The sequence below is a fragment of the Mixophyes fleayi genome, chromosome 2 (assembly GCF_038048845.1).
Source record: "Mixophyes fleayi isolate aMixFle1 chromosome 2, aMixFle1.hap1, whole genome shotgun sequence".
NCBI classification, from domain to species: domain Eukaryota; kingdom Metazoa; phylum Chordata; class Amphibia; order Anura; family Limnodynastidae; genus Mixophyes; species Mixophyes fleayi.
The window spans coordinates 329914451-329928186 of NC_134403.1; the positions used below are offsets into that span (position 1 = coordinate 329914451).

Here is a 13736-nt window from a genome sequence, read left to right on the forward strand (position 1 = left end):
TCATAAGTATGGGAGCTGTGTTTTGTAAGTCATGTTAAATATACAGAGGGAATTATTATTCCTCTCCAAGTCTCACTTCCCTATAACGTACCTTCCCACCCACCTGGAATTTTCACCATCACTTTCAGATCAGTTCTGTAGCGGGTAGAAGAACAGAGTTCACCCTGCACCTAGATCTCCAGCGTTATGTACTAAACAATAGCTGACACTGAACTCTGCACCATAATGGACCGTGGTGCCCTTACTTACAGATCTCCTACAACACCTTTGCAATTGCTCTAAATGTCTTAAAAGTTTGGCAGAGTCTACTGTGTCGGCATTTGTTATGGTGTGCCAATAGTGAGGTTGAGAGGGTCTTAGTGATTGCCTAGGGTGGGAGCTATCCATATGTTTGGAAATCTACTTTCAATTATCTCCACCATAAAGTAAATATTTAATGTTGACACATCTGTAACTAGCATAACTGTAGAGCTCTGCTGTCAGGAATCCTTACCATGTGAGAGACAATGATGTGATGGATCAGAACCCTGCCACAGAAAGCAGGAGACTTGAAAAGTGTTTCCAACATTTAGGGTGTTGAGAGCACTGATTGGATGGCTGCTACAGCCATCCAATGGCAGAAGATGTGTCAGCAGAGCTTAAAGTTCAATGACTTGTTAAAAGAGGTGCGGAGGGATTGATTGAGCCTCAAGAACTGCACCCAGGCCATTCTGAGGGATGAGAGGTGAATATTTAAACACTACATGTCACTACTTTGGATGGAGATATCCTTTGATATAATTGTGCTTTAATACAAAAATGTACTGTTATTGTACAATTGAAAAGATTGCATTATAAGCAATGTATTGCTGTTAAGGTACATTTTCAAGGACTATTTATCACATAGAAAGTGAATGTCATATTGAATGAACAGACAGAGCAGCCGCCATCATTGGTCACTCACTATCGGACAATCACACCAGTAAGATGATACAGTGCTGCAGACTGGTCAGATTCTTATAGGACAAAAGTTGTATTATGATGAATTACTACATGGATATGTCACTAGAGATGCCAACTCCAGTGTGACGACACTTCAGAGGGCATCTTCTAATCACAGAGATGAAACGATTAAGACACTCAGACATGGCTCAGGCATGACAAAACTTCTGTGTCAATGTGACAATGACTCAATTAGACAACACACACACTGTGACCAGCGCTGAGAGACCGGGCACAAATGTAAACAGATAAGGAGAACAAATACATTTCACTTGGAGGTATATGAAAGCAAAAAACGATGAAACACTTCTTTACCTTCATCTGTTTCTGCATTGTAACGGAGCAGCATGCAACATGCAAATAAAAACACGCAGTTAGAAAACAAACAGATACAAATATGTAATGGTTACCGCGTTTAAAATGAGAATAAAAGGGGAGCTTTACAAAGGGACAGAGGACAGGTTGCTGGTGGAGGATGTGGAGACCAGGACTTTGTAACAACGCACTGACCACAGGTGCTGCCAAATTAGAGGATTAAAGCATCGGATCGCTGCAGGATGACAGACGACCGCGTGTTCAATCTTTGTCATTCTTATCTGCTTATTAATCGGGCAATGTAGCCTAACAAGCGGTTTGTAGTTGCTGCCTTTAATTAGCAAAATAATCAAAGTAAAATAAGGAGATTATTAAAAAGATTTGTACCTATTCCAAAAGTGTCTGCCTCCTAGCGACAGTGAGGGGATCCCTTAGTCTCACTGAGGTCATCCACAAGTGCAGCGACTTTGGCTCTCATTAGGTCATGTGATCTGCACTTTAGAAGGTGGACATTCCGCTGTTCATCATCTCATGACCAGGATTCTACTACAATTCCCAGGTGATTGTATTCAGGCTTTACAACCTCACTGTGAGAATCACTATAAATCCAGTTCTCTGCCCTGTGTGATGGATAAGCCTACAATTGGCACTGTCGGGGAGAGCTATAGGTGGAATAATTAGTCAGTTTTCCTATAATTAAAAATGAAATACAATAAAAGGTTTTTCTCTTTACTATGGGTAAGGTCTTTTATAGTAAAATGTTTTAAGGGTGAGCTGTCACTTCAGTTTGAAGCGTGCAGAAAGCCCCATTAACATATTTCTGTCTAATAAGAAATAAATAAAACACTTATAAATAATCTCATTAATCTCTTTTGCAGAAAGATAAGTGGAGTCGTACTGTAATACGAGAGTGGAATGCAAACATGTGGCTGTTTCTAAGCAGCACTTGGATGATGGAGATTATGGGATTTGCCATTCATTTTATTGAATACTTCTCACCTGTCATATGTAGTCATGGCCTCTCGTTGTGACTTTTAATGTCAATATCATTTTCATTTATATGGTTTCCCAAATAGTTTGTGTGTTACTTTAAAAATAACATTGAATATTTCTAAACTGTAATAACTAATTTTGGGGTTACGATTTCACATTAAGAAGCAGCACCTGTGATCAGTGCATTACCCCCATAACGTAATAGCAACCTTTTCAGGAATATAACGTGCATAGTGTAGCACCCCTAGTGGTAAGCAGGAGTTTTAAGAAAAAAAAAAACAAACATATTTCAGCAAACAGTGTTATTTTAGCTACTTTAACATTGTTATGCAATAAAAAAAACACTAGGAGAGGAAACGCCTCTTCTTTTGTTCATGCAAGAGTTTCAAGACAAGAAAGTGTTATAAATTATGCATAGCCATGTTGGCGTGAAGCAATACATGCACTCAAAATAATAATGAAACAGTGCTTCTAAGATAAAACTTGTAATACATCCACACTATAGCTTAAGGTGCGGTAGTGCCGGCACCCCAGCTGTTTCTGAACTACATATCTTATGACACACAGTCAGCCGGCGAATGGCTGTCTTGGTGAAGCATTAGATATAGTCCAGTAACAGCTGCTGATACAAGATGTTGACGTCCTGGATGCAAAGAAAGAGAAGTGTCTCCGAGTAACGCAAGAGCTGTGAAAGCAGCCACCATTTGCAGTGAAACACTGGTATTCCAGAACAGCAAACAGTAGTTTATTTACTGTAATGAACTATGTATTAATCTTGGTAAACAAGGGGGTCATTATCTTGTGAATAACAATAAAGTATAATTACAAGCAGTATTTATCATGTACTGATCTTAATCTACACATATCACTATGAACCTTTCTGATCTAGCAAAATAAATGACAGACCAGCACCTTGGCTGTATCCTAATTTATAATTAAACTTACATGTGCACGTACATTTAAAAAAAAATTAAATACACTTGAGTCACACATATGTATATTACAAGTGACACAGATTAGCACATTACCAAAATATTTACTTCTATATCATTGTGGGCAAATTATGTTTGTCAAGGCAATTGCAGTGTTGTTTCTGCATGCACTAAGCTTGTTACAGCCTGACCCCTAGTGGCTGCATGAAAAACAACAGCTACTTTGCTAGTCGACAACCTATTGTTTTACACTTTGCCAGCTTTCTTAAAGAGCTGTAAAACACCGTCAATGTTCTAGTACAGCTTAGAAAACAGATACACATCTCTGATTGCATTCTTCCTGTGCACCCGCTGTCTATAAATCCTCCCATCATCTATGACGAGATGATATCCGTTATCAGCTTAGAGAGCAGGAATGGAGTTGTGCGAGTGGAGAGCCGTACTTATGATGCTGGGGGTGAGTTTGTTTCCAGGGCTCAGTGCCTGGTGAGAAGCAGACATGCTCCATGCTATACAGAGAGAGAGAATGAGATCCACAGCTGGAAGATGAGGAAGAAGGAAGGCACACAGATAGATACAACATAAACTCAGCAAGAGTCAAACCAAGTTACCCAGAGCATCTACATCTGAAACTGCAGGGGAAGCAAGATTACACATAGATTATTCATTATAGGCACCGGCTATTATATCTTTTGCCTCCTAGTTACAAGCCAGCAGATCATACAAGTAACTGTCAACAACAGGAAACACCAACAGAAAGTGTATTAAGAGAGTATTTGGTCAGCGTGAGTTGGCAGAGCCTCATCAGATCACCTTGGCATATCCCACGATGCCATTCAATTCATCATGAATTCCATCAGTTGATGAAAAACACCGTCTCTGGCACAGCTCAAGACTCTCCCAGTTATGCTCAGCCGGGCAGAGATCTGGTGACTGAGATGACCATGGAGTATGGAGCTTATAGAAACGTTTCCTTTTGAAGACGGGTAAAAGTATGCTCAGGCTGTACGGTACTTGCCGTATGCAGACAGACACAACACACTGCAGGATATGCACAATGCATATGTGCAACATAAACTCCCATCAGAATGCATAGAAAAAAAATACTAAATACATTAAACACCTGGTAATACTATAAATCATTAATAAAAAAAATATATATATATTTTTTTACATGAAATACATTTAGCAGGATGTTATGCCTACTGTACATAAAATGCATTTATACAGTTGCTTTATATGCATTCACATGCCAGATGTCATCAAACGTCCCTTACACCTGCCCTGTAGATGTTCTGTTTGATACGGCTACAAATCCTGTACCTAGAGATGCCCAGAACTTGAATCAGATGAATGTGCATGTGCTCAAAGTTGGCATGTCCTTACTGTACATTGTCTATGTGCAAACCCCCTTACCTCCCCCGTTCCGCCCTTCAAATCATAGGCTGTCGGAAGTGTCATCTAGCATTCAAACTCCACTTCTGAGAATACGCAGAGTAATTTCACACAATAAAACGGCACACAGCAGGAATTACATTCCTTGATGAATCAGTGACCCCGTGTATGAAGCACTGTCATCGTGGAATATTCCACTCCCATCAGGATACAAAGGGGATTACACATGGCAACACGACCATCGTATCCATATGTTAAGCTCTCAATAATACTTTATGACACCGCCGGCTCCCACCCTTCCATGTATTTGCAATAAATCAGAGTATCTTGCCTGTGTTACATTTACTGGTCAAATAAATACATAAAATGGTCAAGGAGAATGCAAAGTTGTAACTAATATGCTCCTCTCAGACCGACATTTTAACCTCACTTCAGCCAAACTTCTTAGGAAACCATTAGTGAGTCCTTTATTTAGCTCCTGCCATATATACGCTTATCGAGCCAATGATGCTGAGCCTGTCCAGCAGTTCTATACCTGCAGTCATAGAGCATGCAGTCATTTGCATATTTGCAATGTATTCCCCATTTCCTCCAGTGTTTCCTTCATTTTGGCAGTTACTCACAGGTACTAGCTACAACCAGTATACATGACAGCCTGGCACATACATGTTGAAGAGCCCCAAGTTATTGGATGGAACAATTGACTATGCACCAATTCTATTTAAAAATGGCAAAAACATTTTTATACCTTTACCAAAGCTATTGGCATGCGACTAGTACAGCAATAATGGGTAAATAATCATATAAACGTTGGTTAGTTGGCAGAGATTTCATGATGTTATGGGTGCACTGCTTGATTGCCACTGTAACATGGCCTCAAAACTAGGTGTGAGCAGGAGGAACAAATAGAAGCTGCAAACTCCAAGCTTGCGGCTTCCGATTGGTCCATGCAGTCACACCCTCCTAGCCTGTGTGCGCGGCACCAACATTTCCTCTAGCCAAACTACACCAAAGCTAGAACTCTACCACTAAGGGATAGAAGCAGCTCAATTAAACCTCAACATTAAACCAGGAATTCTCCTTTAAGATATAAAAACTGCAAAGTTACCCAATGTTTGTCTAGCACCTTACAAAATGACATTGCAACAGAGCAGTACAACACTAGCTTCCTAATAGATTTAACCAGAAGAGAGGACAATGACACGAGTGCTCAGATATTTGTACCTTTGGTGGCTCCAGCTGATCCCAGGTGGTAAATGGCTCCAAGTATTAACCAAAAGGCTTTTTGCTCCTCACTGGAGATGCCCAGAATTTTCATGGCTGCCTGCAGTTTGCTGAACGGCTGTACGGATTTCTGCTTGTCTTCGGCCTGTACACAAGATGGAAAATGACTTAGTGACTAAACCCCAATAGGCTACCACGGCCTGGACCACGTGCGGCCCTCTGCAACATTAGTACTTTTCACATTTCCTATTAAAAGGTCAGCATGGTACATTGACTGCTCTGTAATTAGATGTGGTGTCTTACTCTACACAGTATTACCAGTCAGCCACGCATTCCCCCTTCTCATTAGGTTGTGGGAATGTTTTGCTCTTATTATGCGATATCACGATGGGATACAATGGCTCACATTTAATATCAATATTTGCCTATCAAATGTAAATGTGACAACGGACCACGTGTCAGGCTCTTTAAAACGTCATAATACCCATCACTGGACTAGAACATCCCATCTGCTGAAATAAATAAATGCCAGGAAGAAACCTTGAGTTTAATTGAATGTTTTAGAACTAAAAATATAACAAGAGAATATTATTTTGTAGTATTTAAGGCAACAACAGGAAATAACACCGCCTAAAAGATAATGATCCCGAAAGGTGCATTTCCCCTTTAAGAGAGGGGGCAAATAACATTCAACCTTTTTTTATTTTTAATCTAATTGTAATATTGCTGACCCACGAGAAGGCAAAAAAGACCCTCAATGAGGCAGTTGTAAATTTAACCTCGCTAAGGGTGGAATTATTTCCTGACCCCAAAAATGGCAAATGGAGTAATGTTCTGGATCAAAACACCCTAATAGTGCCCCCGACTAATTACACAGACAGACGCCATATCTAGTAATAATGGAATCCAATATATTCACATAACAAACTTATATCACCACTTACCATAAGGAATATCATATCCTTATCACACACAGTGTTGGGCAAAATGTTACGTTATTTTTCGTTATGTAGTCCTCCCTTCTGAAACCATGTACCCATTAAACTTACCGTCAGGCCTAATTTCTTAAAAGTTTAATGAAGTATTTTAATCCATACTAAGCCAACCTCCTTACAGTCACCTTTGTTATATTGTCATTTTATCCTGTGTTCCAAGACTCTGATATATAGGGGCAAATTCAATTCTCGGTGGAAACGTAAAAATCCCGCGGTCTGCGCACTATTACCGTTATTACGATAATAGTGCGTGGAAAAATCGTTAATACGGTAATTTTCTCGCTGGATTTCAGCTCGCAGCTCCCTGAGCCGCGAGCTGAAATCCAGCTAACTATTACCGTAATATCGGTAGTACTTTTTACGTGGCGAGGGAACGGAAGAATTGAATATGCCCCAAAGAGTGAACTGTATAAAGACATTGAACTATTGTTACTTTGTATCGCAGGTTACTAGAAGCCACATACCCACTAGCATTGATTATGCATTGTTTACCTAGTAAAAACACATGTAAAATCCAATCGTGTTTGCAACTAGTATTTCTGAGCTCACTGTGCTTTCCTAATGCATTTAACTGTGAAAAATGCAAAAATTAGAACACAACGCTCTCTGAATCCCAAATACACACAGAAATCTACCGTAATGCTAGTAGCAGTGGGTATGGCGACACTAGAAATAATGAACACTAGAAACAAATGTACTGGTGTAAAAATGCTAGCAAAGTGCATGTAACAAACGTAGAGGCCATAACATCAGTGAGGCTGCAGGAGGCGCTGCTTACCTTGGATGTAAGAGTAAGACCAAACACATTGTTTTCTGCCAAGTGGTTGAGGTGGAGCTCTGTCCTGTAAAATTATAGAATAATATTACAACAGGTGCTTGAATCGTGCCCACATAGGTACAAGCAGCAATAACATACACACGTTCAGTAATTCACATTAGCACCGTCCACACCAGCCAGATCCTCAACAAGCAATTTGAACCCAAGGGCTGGTTTTACTAGAGCAATTTTGTAAAATCCCTCCCATCAGCAGCAATTGGAAGAACGTCTTCATTCACCAACAATTACATTTCTGAAGTGTATTTCAAAGAGTAAGAGGCATCGAGCTTGTGCCAGCAATAAAATAGGCATTAAGTAACAGAAAACGTTACAAATTATGTTACAATGGGGCTGTATAAAATGCCAGCTGGAAGGATAATTCGGAATGATCTAAACGCAGATGACAAATCACAGTAAGTTGATGGTTTCCACAAAAAGCTGTTTAAAAAAAATAAAATGTTCTTGTGGATTAATTACGTCCACATCAAAAACATTGCAATGTGTATAGTTAACCCTCTGCTTTACGTAACTAATGTGTTTATGTTTGAGCCTCTTGCACAGATAACTCGGAGACCAGAGTGGTCATGTGACAGCGTCCGGCTCAGAGAACTATCGATGTGGTCAGTTACAGACTCTGGTTACTGCAGTGTTCATATATACAGATACCTCTGTCTTCATTGGATCCAAATCCTCATCCTCCCTTTATAAACAAAAACTGACTGTTTTTTTTTTTTTAAAAAAAATATTGATCTAAATGGGTAAATCAGCTTAAGCATCCATCAATTTACATTCAAAAGCCTATCTGGTGGCAATATGTAATACATTGCATAGTCTTTATACTGTTATAAGTGCATTGTGGCATTTAAGGTAATATATATTAACCTGTACATTATGCTGTCTAAAATTGTACGCAAAGGTGCGCTAACATGTGAAATGTTGGGAGTTATACAGACGTGCAGATTGGGTATCAATGTACATACATGCTACATACATCTCTAAGAATCAGTAAACTCCATTTCACCGACACTGAGCCGAGGTAACAGAGGGGTCACACACAGATATAAAGATAGTCCAATTACCGCAGGGTGCTGTCGGCTCCAGCCAGGAGGTAGGAGAAAACATTAAAGGACGCTTCATTTTCTGGACGTCTGGCCACTCTGAGCTTCTCCAAAAGCATCGTCTGAAACCCAGATATAAACAAGATAATTGGGGTTTGTTTATTTTCCATAGAGAGAACGTCTCCAAATGAACAGCAAAACAATAAGAGGTTTACAAGGGACCAACTGTTTATAGTTTGGTTAATTATATTCAACCAGAGTATGTGATGGACCCAGAGCTCCCGAGTAAACAAGTATGTTTGTTTGTTTCATATACATGTACGAGAGGTACACAACCTTTTTTGGGCCACATTAGAGAAGGGCCACAGTAAAATGTTAAATTACTTAATAAGTTAAAAGATGTAGAATGTACTAGAGGTAAAGAGAACCCTCTGTGTAGTCATGTCATACCTCTCCACATCATGACAGTATATGTAGGGAGAGACCAGTGCGGGCCAGAGAGACCAGGGCCATGAAACAAAGGGGGGGTGTCATACCACACCCCTGTAACACATCTCCTCTCCCTTGTGTCTAACACAACCCCTCCCCCAGCCTTACCTCTGAGCTATGTAATACCCCATTGATACTGCAACAAAATCCGGGGTTTTCCTCGGTCGAGCTGAAACGACCCGGGTGTTGGTGCAGTATGAATGGTACAAGTGAAAAATGCCGGGGGTAATTCCCGGGTGGGGGAGAGAGAGAGGGGGAGAGAGAGAGGGGGAGAGAGAGAGGGGGAGAGAGAGAGATTTTTTTTTTCCATATTCCAGCTTTCAGCCAATGAAAAGTGCTCTGGTGATGACTCCCACAAATTGCCAGGGCACAGACTTGTGCAGTATGAAAGGGGTCAACCCGGGAAATTCCTGGGTCCAAGGTGCAGTATGAATGGTGTTTCTGAGCTGGGACGCTCCGAGCCCCTGCAAAAACCACGGCTGCTGTACAGTACAGTGCTGCTATGTAGTGGCGCTGTTTAGCCCCTGTGTATTATATCGTATGTGCGTGAATATGCTCTTACTGTATTCAGCAGACTTGCCCACCCGTGTTTCTCTCCAGGCGTAAGGTGACCCAAGTCTACGATAAGCGTGAATCTACATACGGACACATTTTGGTGTGCATGCAAAGTACAGAAACGTGTATCTGTCCAATCCTAAATAAGGGCCCTAATGAGCGCAGTCCAGTTGTAGGGAGGGTAGGCAGCTGATTAAGCACTTCTAAAAGAGGTCAATTGCAGCATTTGCCCAAAGTATTAAAAAGCCTCTTAATAAACTATTGGCTTCTCTGCAGCTGTGACATGGTGAAAGGTATTTTCTAGTTGAAAATTAATTCATACTTCTGCACACTTATGAAAAGCTACTTGGTATCAAATATTAATCCTTTCTGTGCTGAAGGCTAAATGACTCACTACACAGGTTTACAAACCTAAGCACATTTCCTATGCTTACGTTCAGGTCTATGAAGCTTTTAGTAGTATCCTGAAAAATGTGGACAATTTCATGACTCTTCTCACCTGTATGGAAGCTGAAGCCACTTGTCCAGTCTGGTCAAAGTCCAGGGAAATGATCTGTGAGAAACGCGTGGCGTTGCCATTCAGGCTTGTGCTGCTATTGCCAAAAGCCTCCAGGATGGTGTACATAGCTTGCCACTTCTCAGCTGAGAAACAAAAAACAAGTAGATCATTTTCAAATCTATACCCAAAAAATTAGTTTTCAATACACAAGTTTGAAAATATCTCACTATATTTATTGTGTTCTGAAATCTGGTTATGCCATTTATTGGGTGATCTTTTGAGTCACTGCTTAGAGGCATAACCAGGAGCCCCATATACAAATTTAGGGGAGATCCTGCAATGCTGGTCCACCCACCCAAGGAACACCAGGAGGCCAGCACATGCGTAATGAAGACCTATATTCCTGCACATATCCCGGTTCCCGCTCATGTATAAAAGCGTAGAGTGTAGGGGTCTCGGGAGAGTTGACAGGTCTCCCCCACCTCTGAGCACCGAAGCATCGCATCTCCGCCATGTTAGCTCCGCCTGTGGGCATAACAGCAATCAGCGTTGAGGCGGACCTCCAACTACAGACACAAAACCTCTACCAAACAACGACCTACTGGCTGCAAATGTTTCACAACTACTCCTAATGGGAGGCACTTACACAAAGGATCCTTGTACGCCTTTTACTACAAGAGTAACTCAGTTGATATTACTGTATACAACTCATCCCTTACTAATACAACACACTGTTATTCTAGCTGTCATTTAACAGATTAGAGTTCAAGAATACATTAGAGTTACAAGAATATATTTCATGTTTTATAAACTTTCACAACAAACACTCTGATACACTAGCAGTCGCCCAGCCAGCCAGTAATACAAGAAAGCCTCCAATAACTGCACGCCAACGTACCTGACAGGATCTTTCCTGTGCTGCCAGACACTGTAGCCAGGTACTGAATAAGGTGCTGGCAACTTGTGGTTTTCCCAGAACCACTGCTCCCTAGTAAGACGATGGATTGATCTTGACGCGTCATCAGCATGTTCCAGTACGCAGCCTGCGCCACGCCATATATATGAGGGGAAGTGTCCTCTCTGCGACATCCCTTGAACATGTGCATCACCTGCAAGAAGACAACATGGTGGGTTAATGGGCAACAACACAGCGCTCGACGGTGTGGGGATGTATAGCAGAAACAAGTGCTAAGTAAAAATGGTCAACATTTCCCCAAATCCTGGTCTGCCCACTGAGAAGCAAAGTGTGCTCTGATTGGTCAATGTTTAATGAACTGGTGCACATAGATCCCTACAACTATTAGCAGCCAAATGAAAGCATGGTGGCGTAGTGGTTAGCACTTCTGTCTTACAGCACTGGGGTCATGAGTTCCCGACCAAGGCTTTATCTGTGAGGAGTTTGTATGTTCTCCCCGTGTTTGCGTGGGTTTTCTTCGGGTGCTCCGGTTTTCTCCCACACTCCAAAAACATACTGGTAGGTTAATTGGCTGCTAACAAATTGACGCTAGTCTGTCTGACTCTGTGTGTGTGTGTGTGTGTGTGTGTGTGTGTGTGTGTGTGTGTGTGTGTGTTAGGGAATTTAGACTGTAAGCCCCAATGGGGCTGATGTGAGCGAGTTCTCTGTACAGAGCTGCGGAATTAGTGGCGCTATATAAATAAATGGTGATGATGATGATGATGATGGGCTGGATTTATAAACGGAGTCATGTCCCCAAAATGGGTAATTCATTTAATAAAAGTTGAAGGAGGGCATGTATAAGGTAAATGAACAGTTGAAGACAATCCCTTTAAAATGATAGGCTACAATAATATTTCTAGATGTGATCAGAACATTTAATGTTTCCTGTTTCAATTCACATTTGCAAAGTGAAAAAGAAATTGCAATGGACAGTATTAGGTGTGGTACATCAATCTTTTCAGAATTGTACCAGGACACGATAAATGTAATGGCTTTGAATTACAGCATATGAATGTACCACTCTTGTTACTCAAAAGTGGGTAAAGCAGTAAAATCAGGGGAGGGCTGTAGGTGACTGGGAAGCAGATGTGGCAAGTTGTGCTCAGAGCACAATGATCCTACAATCCTCTATTTAGATTTCAACAGAGTCCTTTCAGTGTTCTATACAAATGGCTTTCAAAGCTGAAAGGACCGATGGCAGATAAGGGATGGTTTTACTAGGAATCTTGACTGCGACCATAATTAGGAGTGAATGTACCTGCACAGTGTAGCTCGGGGGGGATTTTTGTTGCCATGGAAACATGGAGCACATTTAACATGGAAACGGGAAAAAAAGTGACAGGATGTGAATGACCTGGAATGCCCTGATGGATCTCACTTCACAGCAAATTTATAATGAAACCCAGAGAGATTGATGTGTCTGTGCTAGAAAACAAGGGGTCTCCAACGCAGGAGAAGAAGGGGAATTTAACAGCAAAAATTGCATCTACTGAGACCTACTGCTGTATTTCATAAAGAGGAAATAAAAAGATAACATGATGCAGCTTCCAATATACCTATTATCTGGTCTACGACTGTCACCAAAACTGCTCTACAGTGAATTCTGGAAAGAACACCTTAAGGATGGGTCATGTCAAGTGAGATCCGTCAATCATTTATTGCCAAAATGCAGGAGACCATCGTGGTGCGAAGAGAAAGGTAAATACGGAAACTACACCAGCTGCCTACATATAGTAGAGGCGGCCATTTTTAGGACTTGATTCAAATGACACAGCTGAGGCACTTCATGCAAACACAGAGGAGGCTGCCATTTTGTTTGCTAAGCTTACACGTTGTGATGTCAGTGGCTCCTAGAAAATAAGACATTCTGCATTCTCATGAAAACGGATGTAGCACTTCTAAATGGATGCAGTCATTATGTGTCGACAAAGGGGACATGTTGACGAAAATAAACTCTCTCTTATTTTCTGCATAGACTGTGACTCAAACCACCCGCAAGGTACAGATGTATAATGAAAAGTAAAAATAAATGTTATTTTCACTTCAAATTCTTAGTGTACATGTGTCACACTGCTCCCTTCAGCCTCTTTAGGCAAGAGACAAACAGCGCTGGATGAGAACTAATAATACATAAAGTAAAACTAATCTATTAATATTGTATTAAATATGTTACTGACAACATTCTTACATATAGGTGTAAACGTTTAGAAACATGCTAAACCTAAACATATTTGATTGAGCATGTACATAATCTAAAAACAAGTGGTGTTCTTCCTATTTAAAAAGACCTTGCTTGAACTCCAACCATGCTGCATCAGGGTTCAAGTGCCAGCAGCGAACAATAACTCGATAAAATAGTTTCCAATTCACTGAACAAGTAACATTTATTGCAGTCTTCAAACACTTGTGCTCAAGTAGGGCTATCAATAATCCTAGTTCATCAATGACCGCAGTTCTTCAGAAATCCACTAGGTGGCACTGTTCAATAACAAAGCTCTCTAGAAAGTAGGGTGCAGAATAGTAAG

General features: G+C 40.9%; 1 protein-coding gene across 6 annotated transcripts in view; it reads right to left on the bottom strand.

The window, feature by feature from the left end:
- MYO18A (myosin XVIIIA) overlaps positions 1-13736 on the bottom strand; it is a 248957-nt gene that overhangs the window by 127344 nt on the left and 107877 nt on the right. For all 6 annotated transcript variants that reach the window (XM_075196848.1, XM_075196847.1, XM_075196845.1 and 3 more), the window contains 6 exons: positions 11152-11362; positions 10254-10396; positions 8732-8832; positions 7614-7677; positions 5841-5985; positions 1297-1308 (listed from right to left, as the gene is read on the bottom strand). In XM_075196848.1, the coding sequence (XP_075052949.1) occupies positions 1297-1308; positions 5841-5985; positions 7614-7677; positions 8732-8832; positions 10254-10396; positions 11152-11362 (676 nt within the window). The remainder of the gene's footprint in view (positions 1-1296; positions 1309-5840; positions 5986-7613; positions 7678-8731; positions 8833-10253; positions 10397-11151; positions 11363-13736) is intronic.